The sequence below is a fragment of the Lutra lutra genome, chromosome 15 (assembly GCF_902655055.1).
Source record: "Lutra lutra chromosome 15, mLutLut1.2, whole genome shotgun sequence".
NCBI classification, from domain to species: domain Eukaryota; kingdom Metazoa; phylum Chordata; class Mammalia; order Carnivora; family Mustelidae; genus Lutra; species Lutra lutra.
The window spans coordinates 12856930-12870506 of NC_062292.1; the positions used below are offsets into that span (position 1 = coordinate 12856930).

The 13577-nt window shown below is 37.1% G+C and overlaps 1 protein-coding gene across 2 annotated transcripts in view; it reads right to left on the minus strand.

Moving 5' to 3' along the window:
* Positions 1–13577, minus strand: part of INTS7 (integrator complex subunit 7) — a 92047-nt gene that overhangs the window by 39593 nt on the left and 38877 nt on the right. For both annotated transcript variants that reach the window (XM_047704091.1, XM_047704092.1), the window contains one exon: positions 3308–3425. In XM_047704091.1, coding sequence (XP_047560047.1) covers positions 3308–3425 — 118 coding nt within the window. The remainder of the gene's footprint in view (positions 1–3307; positions 3426–13577) is intronic.

Sequence of the window (13577 nt, forward strand, 5' to 3'; positions counted from 1 at the left end):
CTCCTCTCATGCTCTCTCTCTCATTCTCTCTCTCAAATAAATAAATAAAATCTTAAAAAAAAATTATTTACTCAGATAAATTCACCTGGTTCTAAAGTTTCAATAAATAGTAGAAAAAGCTAGAAAGTCATAGAGTGAAAAGTCTTCCTCATGCACCCAATGTTATCAGCTCCTTGTGTATCGTTCCAGAGTCTGTACATTTGCAAGCACACATTCTCAATTTCTTTTTCCTTTTTCCACAGTTTTATATCTTTCTTTATTGCCCTTTAAACATATCATGCAGATTATTCCATGCCATATATTCTTTAATAAATTATACTGACTTCTATTGCAGTTGTGTACCATAATTTCTTTAATGAGATCCCTATTGATGGATTTCTTTTTATTCTACTACATCTCTGCTGATGGACAATGTTTCGATATTACATACTATGATGCTATGAATAACCTTATACCTCTGTCATTTCTCAAATGTGTGACTATACTAGTAGGTTCAACTCCTAGAACTGGAATTTCTGGGTCCTTGGTAATTTTGATGAATACTTCCAAATCACCTATGTAGACATTTAATAATTCACAACCCCACCAACAATGAATGAATGGCTGTTCACCTACCACTGTCAAAAAAGCATGTTATCAAACTTCTGAATCTTTGCCAATCTGACAGATTGGTAAAGTTTTTTAGTGGGGTTTTTTTTTTTTTTTTTGTATTTTTCTTAGGTATGTGTAATAGTGAACATCTTATATGCTTAAGAGCCATTTGTTAGTGATAATTTAGACACTAAATTTAAGTTTGTTTTATAAACAATCTTGCTTATATTGAAAAAAATCTAATCAATGAAAACATACTTTTGCCTAAGGGAAAATCTAATTTTGGAAAATCCTTGACTTTCATTTCTTGTGAACATTACCTAGTTTGGTTATTTAAGCCTTTTGCTTAATTCCATATACAAACTGCAATTTAATAAAATTTAAATTCAATAAAAGGACAAAGCTCAAGAGCGCTTGAATATTATAACCTGACAAAGGCTTACAAATGACTCTGGAATTAGAAAATAAAGAAAAAGAAAGTCATTCTGCTTCTAGGCCCGTTTAGTATAAAAATGAACACTGGGTCAGAACCTTTGGGTTCAGGTCTAGACCAAGGCATGTCATTAAGCATGTGACTTCAGACATATCGTTGAAACTTTGTAAGCCTCAATTTTAATACTTATAAACTTTCAATGTGCTTTGCTTGAAAGGCTACTTGTGCAGAAGCAATGAGACTTTCCATGGGAAGACACTTATAAATTATAAGATATAATTAATACTCCTGCAGCTTCTTTTAAAGTAGGACATCAGTCAAGGATAGTAACTATAAGCTGAGAAAATGAGACTGGCTGATTTATGCAGAATTCTTTAAAAGTACAATGGGTATATGATAGATTGTTGATAAAAAGGGCTGTGATCATACATCCCGTGCCTTGTAGGCATGCCCCTTTGCAACGCAATTTTCTAATTCCTTGCCTCAAGAGGTGTTTATGTCCCCACTTATCTGGGCTTGGCCATGTCACTTGCTCTGGCTATTGAGACATTAAGAAACGTGCAAGCAAAAGACTAAGAAGTGCTTATGGGCCGCTGGTGGCTTGCCTCCTTTTGACTGCTGCTAGAATCCTGAGACCATGACATAAACAAGGCCAAGCTAGCCTGCTGAGTCAGGAGGAGGAGAACCAAGCTGCTCTGCTGGAAGATTTTCAACCTCCAGTTGGTGAATGAGACCCCCTAGACCATCCAGAATGGTCAAGGTTCCAGATGACTGCAGTCTTACAGGTAAAAGCCCACATGAGATTGGGAGAAGGACCCAGCTGAGATCAGTCAAAATTGCTGATATGCAGAATCAGAGCAAATATAACGGTGATGGTTTTAAGGCACTAAGTTTGTTTTTGTATTTTTAATATTTTATTTATTTATTTGTTAGAGAGAGAGCGCACAAGTTGGGGAGTGGCAGAGGGAGAAGGAGCAGCAGGCTCCCCTCTGAGCAAGAAGCCTGATGTGGGTGGGACTCAGTCCCAGAACCCTGGGATCATGACCTGAGCTGAAGACAGATGCTTATCCGACTGAGCCACTGATGTGTCCCTGAAGCCACTAAGTTTTGAGGTGACTTATTGCAAAGCAGTAGATAACTGACACAGAAAGACCTCACAGAATTACTGAAAAGGCTAGAAAACAAAGTTCAGAAAATGACAGGAAAAGCGACCGAGATCACAGCCCAAACCACACACAGAATTAGTTCAGTGAAGGCATTAGCACCACTGTGCTGATTCCGCCATGTTACTGCCAGAGGTTCCGTGACAGAGCAGAAGCCCCCCTCCATAGGAGGCCCCGGAAACGTGCAGCCCCAGTCACTGCTCTAGCACTAGAACAAATTCTCCTACTTCCCTACTTCTTATCGTTACTGGCTCTCAGTTCAGCCTGTGGTATGACATGGCAGCTGAGTCCAGGCCACATGTGGCACCCTAGCTGGCAGGGAGGCCTGGCAAACAGAGTACCAGGTATTTTCATCTTCCTATCAAGCCTTATATAGAGAGAGGGAATCCCTTTACCCAGCAAGCTCACATGCTGTGAAGCCATAAAAAGGACAAAGGGACACTGCAGTTGTTTAATTACCTCAACTCAAATTAATGGACTAAAACAGGAAGCAATAGAGATCCCACAAAACCCACATTAAAACAAAACAGAACACTTCAGCCGTGTCTGTTAGGTAGGCAAGCTCCTCCACGGGCATTAATAAAGGCACTTTGATCGCTTCCTTGGCCTTTTGGCTAAGATCAAGTGTAATAAAGGCACTTGGAAGCTAACCCATCTGTAATAGGCAACCAGGAAAGTGTTATCGAACTGGGGTAAAGTTTTATTTTAATCGTTTTCCAAAGGGTAACATATACCTAAAAGAAGGCTTGTGACATTTGCTTTTAAAATTCGCCACCATCTGGCCTTTGAAATGTACTTAAATCCAAAGGGCACTTGGACTCAGAGAAATACAAAAGCAAACAAGCTAAGTTAAGTAGCCTCAAAAATATTGTCTCATGTACATATAATTCAAAACAGGGCAAATCTAGAAAAGAAAATACCCTTGAATTATGATCAAGGATGCAAAATGTTATGACCACAGGCATTAGTGAAGAAATCATTTGCAGATAAGTCACTGGCATATAAACAGAGTACAAGACTGAAACTGTTCTAGATTTGAAGGCTTTACAGAAGAAACCACCAGAACCATCAATAGGAGAAAAGCACATTATCCATATGTCCTCTCCTTTCTTCTCCTTACCTGAAGCTATGCTGAAGTAATGTTTGATGGCAATGGTCCCTGACAGTGTGGAAAGGACAGAGAGCATCCCGAGTTTCAGGCTGTCATAAGGAGTCTGGAGGGCACATTCACAGAGTGCCTGGAATACAGAAGAAAAGGGAACATAGAAGTTGAAATACCTTAAAACTGTCCACTTATTTTAAGTGTTCTAGCTTTTAGAAAAATCCATCTTTTTGCCCATAATAAAAAACTGCAGTCAAACTGCCACAGCCAAGAAGACTATCAGGAGACTTGTTAGCGAAATATAATGCAGTTTCCTAGATGGGATCCTGGAATCAAAGAAGGACCCTAAGTAAAAACTAAAGCAACCAGATCAAAGGATGAACTTTGGTTAATAATAATAAGGTACCACCACTGGTTTATTAATTTTAACACATGTTGCTACACTAATGTCAAAGGCCAATGACAGGAGAAATTGGGTGTGGGGTGTGCAGCAACCCTCTGTACCATCTTTTCTATTTTTCTGTAAATCTACACCCATTCTGAAGAATAAAGTCTATTTAAAAAAAGTCATCATGACTGATTTTTTTTAATGCGCTTTGTTTTAAAAAATTTATTTCCAGAGAGAGAGAGAGAGAGAGAAAGCGAGAGTACAAGCACAGAGGGAGTGGCAGGCAGAGGGAGAAGCAGGCTCTCTGCTGAGTAGGAAGCCTGATATGGGACTCCATCCCAGGATGCTGGGATCATGACCCCAGCCAAAGGCAGATGCCTAACTGACTGAGCCACCCAAGTGTCCCTCATGACTGATTTTTTTATTAAGCCCACTGGAAATTATGCACTATTCAGTACACACAAGCAGAACATCCACTATACTTTGCTTCATGTAGAGATACAAATATTAGTTCATATATGGTTTGTTTGTTTTTTTAAATAACAGAGAATGGCAATCTATTTTGTATGTAAGTGAATGTACTGTCTATCCTCCCCCATTTCGGATCATCCACTCTACTCCTGACTAATGCGGTCTGAAGAATTACCAGAAACAAGATGCTTATGTTTCTTTCAGTAACAACAACTATGGATATGTGCTCCGGTGACTCTTGCCTTATCCTGCACATCTACTCTTAGGACATGTCATATAAATGGTCACATAACTGCCCCGCTAAATTAATACTCTAGAATATGGAGTATTTATCTGTGCCCTAACAAGAGATATGTCCAAAGGGGATGAAGGCTAAGAGAGAGAAACATTGAATAGGGAAGATTAGGCCAAATTAAAGATGGCCCTAGAAGTTAGGCAGAGTAATTTAAGCTTAATGGGAAAGGAAAAAGGAAGCCGCTAGAGAGGAAGAACGTTATTGAAAGCATGAGGGAAGATAAACAGGTGAGGGCCAAGAAGCCAACCTACAGCCCAGGGCAGTAATCCAGGCAGGTGCTGATGGACAACGGCCTGAACTACAGATTAAGGGTCAGCATGGAGAGTAGAGGGTGAACATTGAAACTAACGACCTATGAGGGAATCAACAAGAAGGACTCAGTGACTATTACAAAATTTCAAACCTGACGACCAGAGAATGTTGATTCCATTTATGAAGACTGAGAATTATGGGGATAAGCTAATTTCAGAGGAAGGACAGAAATAGGAAAAAATATGAAATCCGAGAAGAAATATCTACCAGGCATTTGGAATCTGACATGTAAGAGATTTTTAACTGGAAGACTCGCATCAGAATTCTGGCTCTGCCACTGACCATTTCTGTGATCTGAGCCAATGACTGAAATCCCTGAGTCTCAACTTCTTTGTCTATAAAATGGGGATAAAGATTTATACAGAATTGTTTTCTTTTTTTTTTTTTAAAGGTTTATTTATTTGAGAGAGAAAGTGTGTGAGTGGGGAGAGAGAGGGAAGAGAACCTTAAGCAGACTCCCCACTGAGTGCGGAGCCTGACACGGTTTAAGTGTGTGACCCAAGAGATCATGACCTGAGCGGAAATCACAAGCTGGACGGACACTTAACCGGCTAAGCTACCCAGACGCCCTGCAGAACTGCTGTTTTCATATAAAACATCTCTGGAAAAACATGAAAGAAATTAGGCATTGGTTTGCCACTGGGCAAAGGAGTGAGTGGATGGCAGAAAAGTAAGTGGGAAATACTTGATGATATACATCTTTTTGCAGCTTTTGAATTCTGACACATGAACATGTTGGCACAAAAAATAATTTTAAAATAAAATACAAGTGGAAAAGCTCCTGAGAGTCAAAGAGCTTTGCAAGCCCCACACGCTACTACACTGAAGAGCAGTTCAGAAGCTCAGGGAGAAGGACCAGATTGCTGGAGAACACCCACACTGATGGGAGGGGACGCCATCAGAATGGCAGAGAGTAAATGGGCGGAAGCACCTAGACTCAACTCAAAGACGCAATTCTGAAGAGAAGGGGCCATGGGGAGTCCAGACAGGATGCAGTTCTGGCAGTGGAAGAAATGAGCGAGGACCGTTTAGTGCAAAGAAATCAGAGGGTGGGTAAGGCTGACAGTACAAATACACTAAAAGGAAAGACGACAATGGCAGACAAGCCTCTGGATTTAGCACTAAGACCACTGGTGTTGTGTGAAATGCCTAAGCAAAAGTAACGGAACAGATCTAAAGGACAGTGTATTAAAGAAAGAGTGAAGGACAAAGAAAGAAATGCAGACACGGAGGCTGGTTTTGAGCGCAAAAGAAAGCAGTTTTTAAAAGAGTGATTGTGTTTAATAATATCATAGTCTTATTTATTTATTCAAATACTTAAGCCATTTCCATTTACCTATGTCTTACTGCTGAAATTATCCTGCCTTATGCTGTTAATTAGCTTATATTTAGGAATAAAATCCTCAGCCAAATAGCCCCAGAAGTTAAGGACTATGTCTTGTATTGGTAAGTATTCAAAATTATGTCATAGAGTGTTCTGTGTATTAAGAGATATTTAACCTTTTGGGATAATCGAGAAGGCATATGTGAGACATTTATGATAACAGTATTAATAATTTTTAAAAAGCAAAAAGAATTTTACCATTTCAAAAATTGAGAGAAAGTGTTAGAAAAATTTTTGATAAAATCATTTGCCATGTTATCTTCTAACTTCTTGTCACTCAGCAGTATTGGGTACCTAAAAATGTTCTCCGCAAATACATACTGATTTCAAGCTTTGTTAATTCATAGCAGTTAGCTTAACAGAGCATATCACAAAGTTCCCCAGAGATGGCATGTCAATCCTGTTTCAACGAGGAAATCTGGCTCATTTTTGTTCCAAAGACATGATCTATTACAAAACTGTCTTACCAGGTCCATTTTTTATATTCATAAAAAGGGAAAATCTAACTCTCCAAATACAGGCCCCCTTCTCACTCACTACCATGTTCTTCCTCACTGACTATTTGGTCTGCATTTCTCTCTCCAGGCTGGCTTACCTCACTGTTTAACTGAAGCTCTGTCCTGAATTACTGTTTTCTGGGTCAGTTCCTAAATAGGGGCTTCTCCTCTACCCTAGAATGGACTGGCCACCAGGGATGCGTTCTAGAAAAGCATAGCAAAAAGCTTATAATCTTTAAAGTACAGAAAAATGTTATGTTTAAAAGTACTCTGTCAGAAATATAACCCCTCTAAATTTTCTGTTTCCATTGTACTAACCCACAAAGAAAAAGGTGATTAAAAGAACTAATTCTTAGGCTTAACTTGTCATTCCTCCTAGTCTTAGGTAAGGTACAAAACAGAACTCTCCGGAGATACAAAGCCAAAAATAAAATTATGTCTTTGAAAATATCCAGAGGAGATAATCTTTCACTTTGTAACAGACAGGTTGTATAAATCAACTTCTTCAGATAAGACTATAACATCAGAATAATATAAACTACTGATACAAATTAACACCAACTGAAATGCATATTTATGTTAGTAAGGCATAAAAAAATCCAAACAAAACTATAAATATATCATGAGAAAATATTTTTGTTCCTTTGAAGTTACTCTGTTTTTGACTACTTTAATAATAATGTACTATATTAGGCCTTCATTTCGGGTTTTTAACATTCTGAGTCAAAGTATTTTCTTTAAATCTAGAAGGTATGATTCCACATGGAAATTATAATGCCTACCAAAACACCGTAAAAGTAGCAATGAAAAAGACACAATTACTCTTGAAACACCAAAACTCAAAAATGAATTAGAGGTGGATAAGATTGGTTGAGAGGAAGGAAGGAAGAAGGAAGGAACTTTAGAAGAAAAATAATTACTCTTGGTAACTGGGAGTTGAATTCAAATTTGAAATAAAAAAACTATTATCTTGTTAAGGTGCATATATTATGAAAAAATTTATCACAACAAAGAAACCACTGCATAGCACTAAAAAAAAGGACAATTGATCATTAAATTGTAGATTATTTTAATAAGATATAGGGGGAGAGAAGAGTGAATGGCAGAAGAAAAGAGGAGATTCAGATCTACTAACATTTGTGACATTTCAAGGACCACAATATTCAGGTTTAATAGAGATACTTAAGCTCCTAGATTAATATACAGTGAGTATAGAGAAAGGTAAAGTAAAAACAAAAGTTTAAATAGCATGTAAATTTTTTTTAATTTACCAGAGAATAAAAGAATAAAGAAAACAATCAAGGTAACAAAGGGAAGTAATGGAAGAAAGGAAACAAAAAGAAGGTATAAAAACAGCACAAAGTTGATGGAGGAAGAAGTAAGAACCATCAGGTATATCAATAAATGCAAATAAGTTATGTTAGCTATGTAAAAAGACTCAGATTAAGTCTAAGGAGGTAACTCTAACTGGATGCTATTTATAAGGATGAAACCTAAATGACAGAGAAAGGTTAAGGATAAAATCGGCAGACCTAATAAATACATGCAAACAAAAATAAACATGTAACAATGTTAATGATACATAAAGAATCTGAGGCAAAAACCTTAAAACAGGAAGAGAGGATTCCTTCACATTAGTAAGAGTTCTACTTGTGCAAAAGGAGAGCATTAAAATTTCTAAATTAAAATGGCTAAATACAAACTGGTAGGAGACGCTAATAAACATCAAAACCTCACAGATCAAAAATAGAAAAAAACTAATTTAAGACAGCATATGTGACTACTATCATCAATAAAGCAGATTCAACATTAACTTTATATTGAAATAATATTAGTAATATACAATATTAATATAATACATACACATTATATAGTATATATTTACCTACATGTTATATTGCATATGTGATATAATTATATAGAAAATATACCTTCTTTTCAAATTCTTCAAACTAGAGCTGACCTTTGAATGAAAGCTAACCCTTGAATTACATAGGGGTTGGGGAGCCAACTCCCTGTACAGTTGAAAATCTGTATATAACTTTGGACTCCCCCAAAACTTAATTACTAATTGACTATTGCTAACTGGAATCCTTACCCATTAACACATATTTTGGAGGTTATATGTATAACATACTTACAATAAATTAACCTAGAGAAAGGAAAGTGTTACTAAGAAAATCATAGGGAAAATACATTTGCAGTACTGTACAGTATTTATTAAAAAAATCCATGCATAAGTGGACCCATGGATTTCAAACACATGTTGTTCAAAGGTCAACTGTATTTTTAAGAAGTGTTCTTATATGGGTGACAAAGAAACTTTAAAATTAAAAATTAGTAACAAAAGGTTGGCAACAACAAAAATTCCATGAATACAAAAAATCAATCACTACAAAAATAGAAAGTTGCAGTTACAAGATAAGTACTAGGGATGTAATGTACAAAATGGTGACTACAGTTAACACTGCTGTGTGATGTATGGGAAAGTTAAGAGAATAAATATTAAGAGTTCTCATCATAAGAAATTTTGTTTCTTTTTATTGTACCTATATGAGATGACAGATGCTAACTTACGCTTACTGCAGCAGTTATTTCACAACAAATGTAAATCAAACCATTATGCTGTATTTCTTAAACTTATGCAAGGATGTGTGTCAATTACATCTCAATATGAGTAAAGAAGAAAAAAATTAACTTCAGGGTCAAAATTGCTCTCCTGGAAATTAAAAAAACAATCATTTATAATACTGCTAAAAACCATGAAATACTTACAAATAAATCTAATGGAAAGTGTACAAGAGTTGTATGCTGAACACTAAAAACTGCTGATGAGAAAATGAGGAAGACCTAAATAAATGGAGAGATATACCATGTTCATGGATGAAAAAACTCAATCCTGTTAGGATGTCAGTTCTTTCTGAACTGATCTATAGATAAAAATACCAATCAAAATCCTAGCAAGCTTTTTTGCAGAAGCTGACAAACGATTTTAAGCTTTGTATGAAAATGCAAAAGACCTAAAACATCCTAAATAATTTTGATAAATACAAAGGAAAAGGACTCACATCATCTGATTCTAAGACTTACTATATAAAGCTACAGTTGTTATCAAGATGGTGTGCTGCTGGGGCACCTGGCTGGCTCAGCTGGAGGAGTATGTGACTCTTGATCCCATGGTCATAAGTTAGAACCCCATGCTGAGTGTAGAGACTACTTTAAAAAAAAAGGCCGTGTGCTATTCACTTAAGAATAGACATACAGATCAAAGAAACAATATAACACAGAAATAGACTTACATAGATACAGTCAAATGATTTTCAACAAAGATGTTACAGTAATTCAATGAAGAAAGGAAGTCTTTCCAACAAATGTTGCTGGAACAACTGGCTATCTAAATACAACTCAATTCCTACCTTGTACTATATATAACAGTCAACTTAAAAAGGATCACATAGAGTTAAATATGAAACCACAACTACAAAACTTCTGGAAGAAAACACATGGCAAAATCTTGTGACTTTTGGTTCTGTAAAGAATTCCTAGATAAAACACACCCTAAAAAGGGGGGGGGGGGATGACTCAAAACTAAATCTCATCAAAGTAAAAGAAATTCACTCTCCAGAAGATACTGTAGTAAAGGCACATACTAGTAAGAAATTCTTACAAAATACACAGCCAATAAAATATTTGTATCCAGAATATATAAAGAACGCAGTAACAAGAAGAAAACCCTCCCCAAAAATGCAAAAGAGATTAGAATAAGCACTTCACCAATGAGATACAGATGACAAGCCTATATGATACTCAATATCATTATCATTAAGGAAATCCAAATTAAAACTATGATGAGATATCACAATACACTTATTGAAACAAGTCAGAATAGAAAGTGCTAGCAAGGACAGAGAACTAGAATTCTTATATACTGCTAGTGAGTATGTAAAATGGTATAGTCATTATGGAAAACAGTTTGGCAGTTTCTTACAAAGTTAGTAATACATTTATCTACCATACAACATAGCAGGAAAACTCCTAGGTATTGACCCAAGACATGTCTCCAAAAGACCTGTACCATAGTAGGTTGATTTATAGTATCAGATCCAAATGTCCGTCAACTTGTGAATGAATAAACAAACTGTCGCATGTCCATACACTGGGATGCCACTTAGCAATAAAAAGGAATGAATTACTGCTTAATGCAACAACATGGATGAATATCAAAGAACTGTGCAAAGCAAAAGAAGTCAGACCTAAAAGGCTATACACTGTATGATTTCATTTACACTCTAGAAAGGCACTATTACAGGGACAGAAATCAGATTGGTGGCTGTTAGGGGTTGGGGAAAGGACTGACTGCAGAGGAGCCTGAAGGAATATAGGACATTTTCCTCACTTTTGGGGTGAGGAAAATGTCCTATATCTCATTTGTGGTGGTGGTTCCATAACTACAGACATTTTTCAGAACTCACTGACCACTATACCTAGAAAGGTTTCTGAAAATAAATTATACCACAATAAATCTGATTATTAAGAAATGCATTTCGGGGGCACCTGGGTGGCTCAGTTTGTTAAAGCGTCTGCCTTTGGCTCAGGTCATGATCCCAGGGTCCTGGAATCCAGCCCCACATCGGGCTGCCTGCTCAGCGGGGAGTCTGCTTCTCTCCCCCTTCCCCCTTGTGCTCTTTCTCACTATCTCTGTCTCCCTCAGGTAAATAAATAAAATATTTTTTAAAAATGCATTTCAATTTAAGGGCAATGAGAGCACTAGAAGACAATTTATGGAAAAGTGGGCAATCTGCACTAAGGGGAAAATTAATTGCCTTAAGTGCTTTCATCATTAAAGAAGAATAAAAATAAGTGTTCAAGCATTTAAAAAAAATAAGAAAGCCATGCTTCTGCAAAGTCTAATTAAGAAAATGGTGATATAAACATAAACAGTAAGAAAAAAATGAAAATAAAATTTCAAACACAAAAATACCAAAAGTATAAAGCTTCTCTATATTGATACTAATGAACCTGAGAAGTGAATTAAGTGGAAAATATTATCAAAACTGGTTCAAGAAGAGGTAGAAAACTTTTATAGGGCAACATCCATGTAAGTAATTGGAAATATTCTCAAAATACTATCCCCGGGGGTGCCTGGGTGGCTCAGTGGGTTAAAGCCTCTGCCTTCAGCTCAGGTCATGATCTCAGGGTCCTGGGATCGAGCCCCATATCGGGCTCTCTGCTCAGCAGGGAGCCTGCTTCTCCCTCTCTCTCTCTCTCTGCCTGCCTCTCTGCCTACTGTGATCTCTGTCAAATAAATAAATAAAATCTTAAAAAAAAAAAAAAAAAAAAAAAAAACTATCCCCGGAGAAAGTTCCAGGTTCAGATGGACTTATAATACATTTTAAGCAGTATCTTCAGGAGACAGAAAATTTCTACATCAAAGCTATTCCTTTGATCAAAGCTATCATTCCAGAATATAGAAAGAGAAAGCCCCCAATTCGTTTTACTAAGACAGCACTACCCCAACCCTACAATTTGCCAAAGTATACAAGAAGGAAAACTGTAGAATAATGTTACCTTTAATTAGAGCTACTCTTAAAAAAGCATTTTTATGTATATGCCAGATACCGTATGTATATACATAGCTTCACTCAAATCCCTTAACTCTCTGGCAGTCCTCTATTTCCCTAGTCTAATGGCATTTCTATGTTTCTTTAAATTTTTCCCATGATAAAAACAAAAAGCAAACAGACAATGTACACTTTAGCAGTACAATCTCAATTCTTTGCTCTTTAAAGCAGAATTCCGTTATTTTTTTATTAGTTTTTACTTAAATTCCAGTTAGTTAACAGATAGTGTTAATATTAGTTTCAGGTGTCAGATTTAGTGATTCAGCACTTCCATATATCACCCAGTGCTCAGCACAGCAAGTGCCCTCCTTCGTCCCCATCGCCTATTCAACCCACCCCCACCCATCCCCACCCACCCCCACCTTCTCCCTAGTAACCATCAGTTTTATTTTTTTCAAAGATTTTATTTATTTAGCTGTGTGTGTGTGTGTGAGAGAGAGAGAGAGAGAGAGAGAGAGAGGAGCAAGTGAGCACAAGTGCAGGGTATGGCGGGGGCTGGGGGGAAGAGGAAGAGGGAAAAGCAGAATCCCTGCATGAGCAGGGAGCCTGACTTGGGGCTCCATCCCAGGACCCTGAGATCATGACCTCAGCCAAAGGCAGATGCTTAAACAGCTGAGCCACCCAGCCACCCCTATCAGTCTGTGCTTTACAGTTAAGAGTATTTCTTGGTTTGCCTCTCCCTTTTTTCCCCCATATGACCGTTTGTTTTGTTTCTCAAATTCCACATGAGTGAAATCATATGATATCTGTCTTTCTCTGACTCACAGACGTCATAAAGCAGAACTCCTTTAAAAACACTCTGTGTATTTACTGTCTCTGATCTCTCTCCTGTTTTTCCGATCAGTCTCGTACTCACAATACTCCAATAAAACTCTTCTCATGAAGGTCACCAATGACTTCATTCTGCTAAATGCAAAGGGGAATTACAGTTCTCATCTCCTGGAGAATACAAATACAGGGCAATATCTCACACAATGGACTGCCGCCATCTTCCTGTAAAACTATCTCCACTTGTCTCCTACCTCACTGGCTGCTTCTTATCAAGCTGTTTTGCTAGTTACTTCTCATTTCATCATTCCCCGAATTTTCTCATTGATTCTCTCTCCCTAGGTGACTCATCCAGTCTCATGATTTTAAATACCACCTATAAGCTGATGACTCTTATGTTTACAACTTCATCTAGATTTATTCATTAAACTCCAACTCCTTGACACCTCCATTTGGATGTCTGACACCGTAAACTTTATTTGGTCAGAACTGAACTCCTGATCTTCAAGAAATAAGCCTCACAAAATCTTACCATTCCAAGTAGATTTGTTA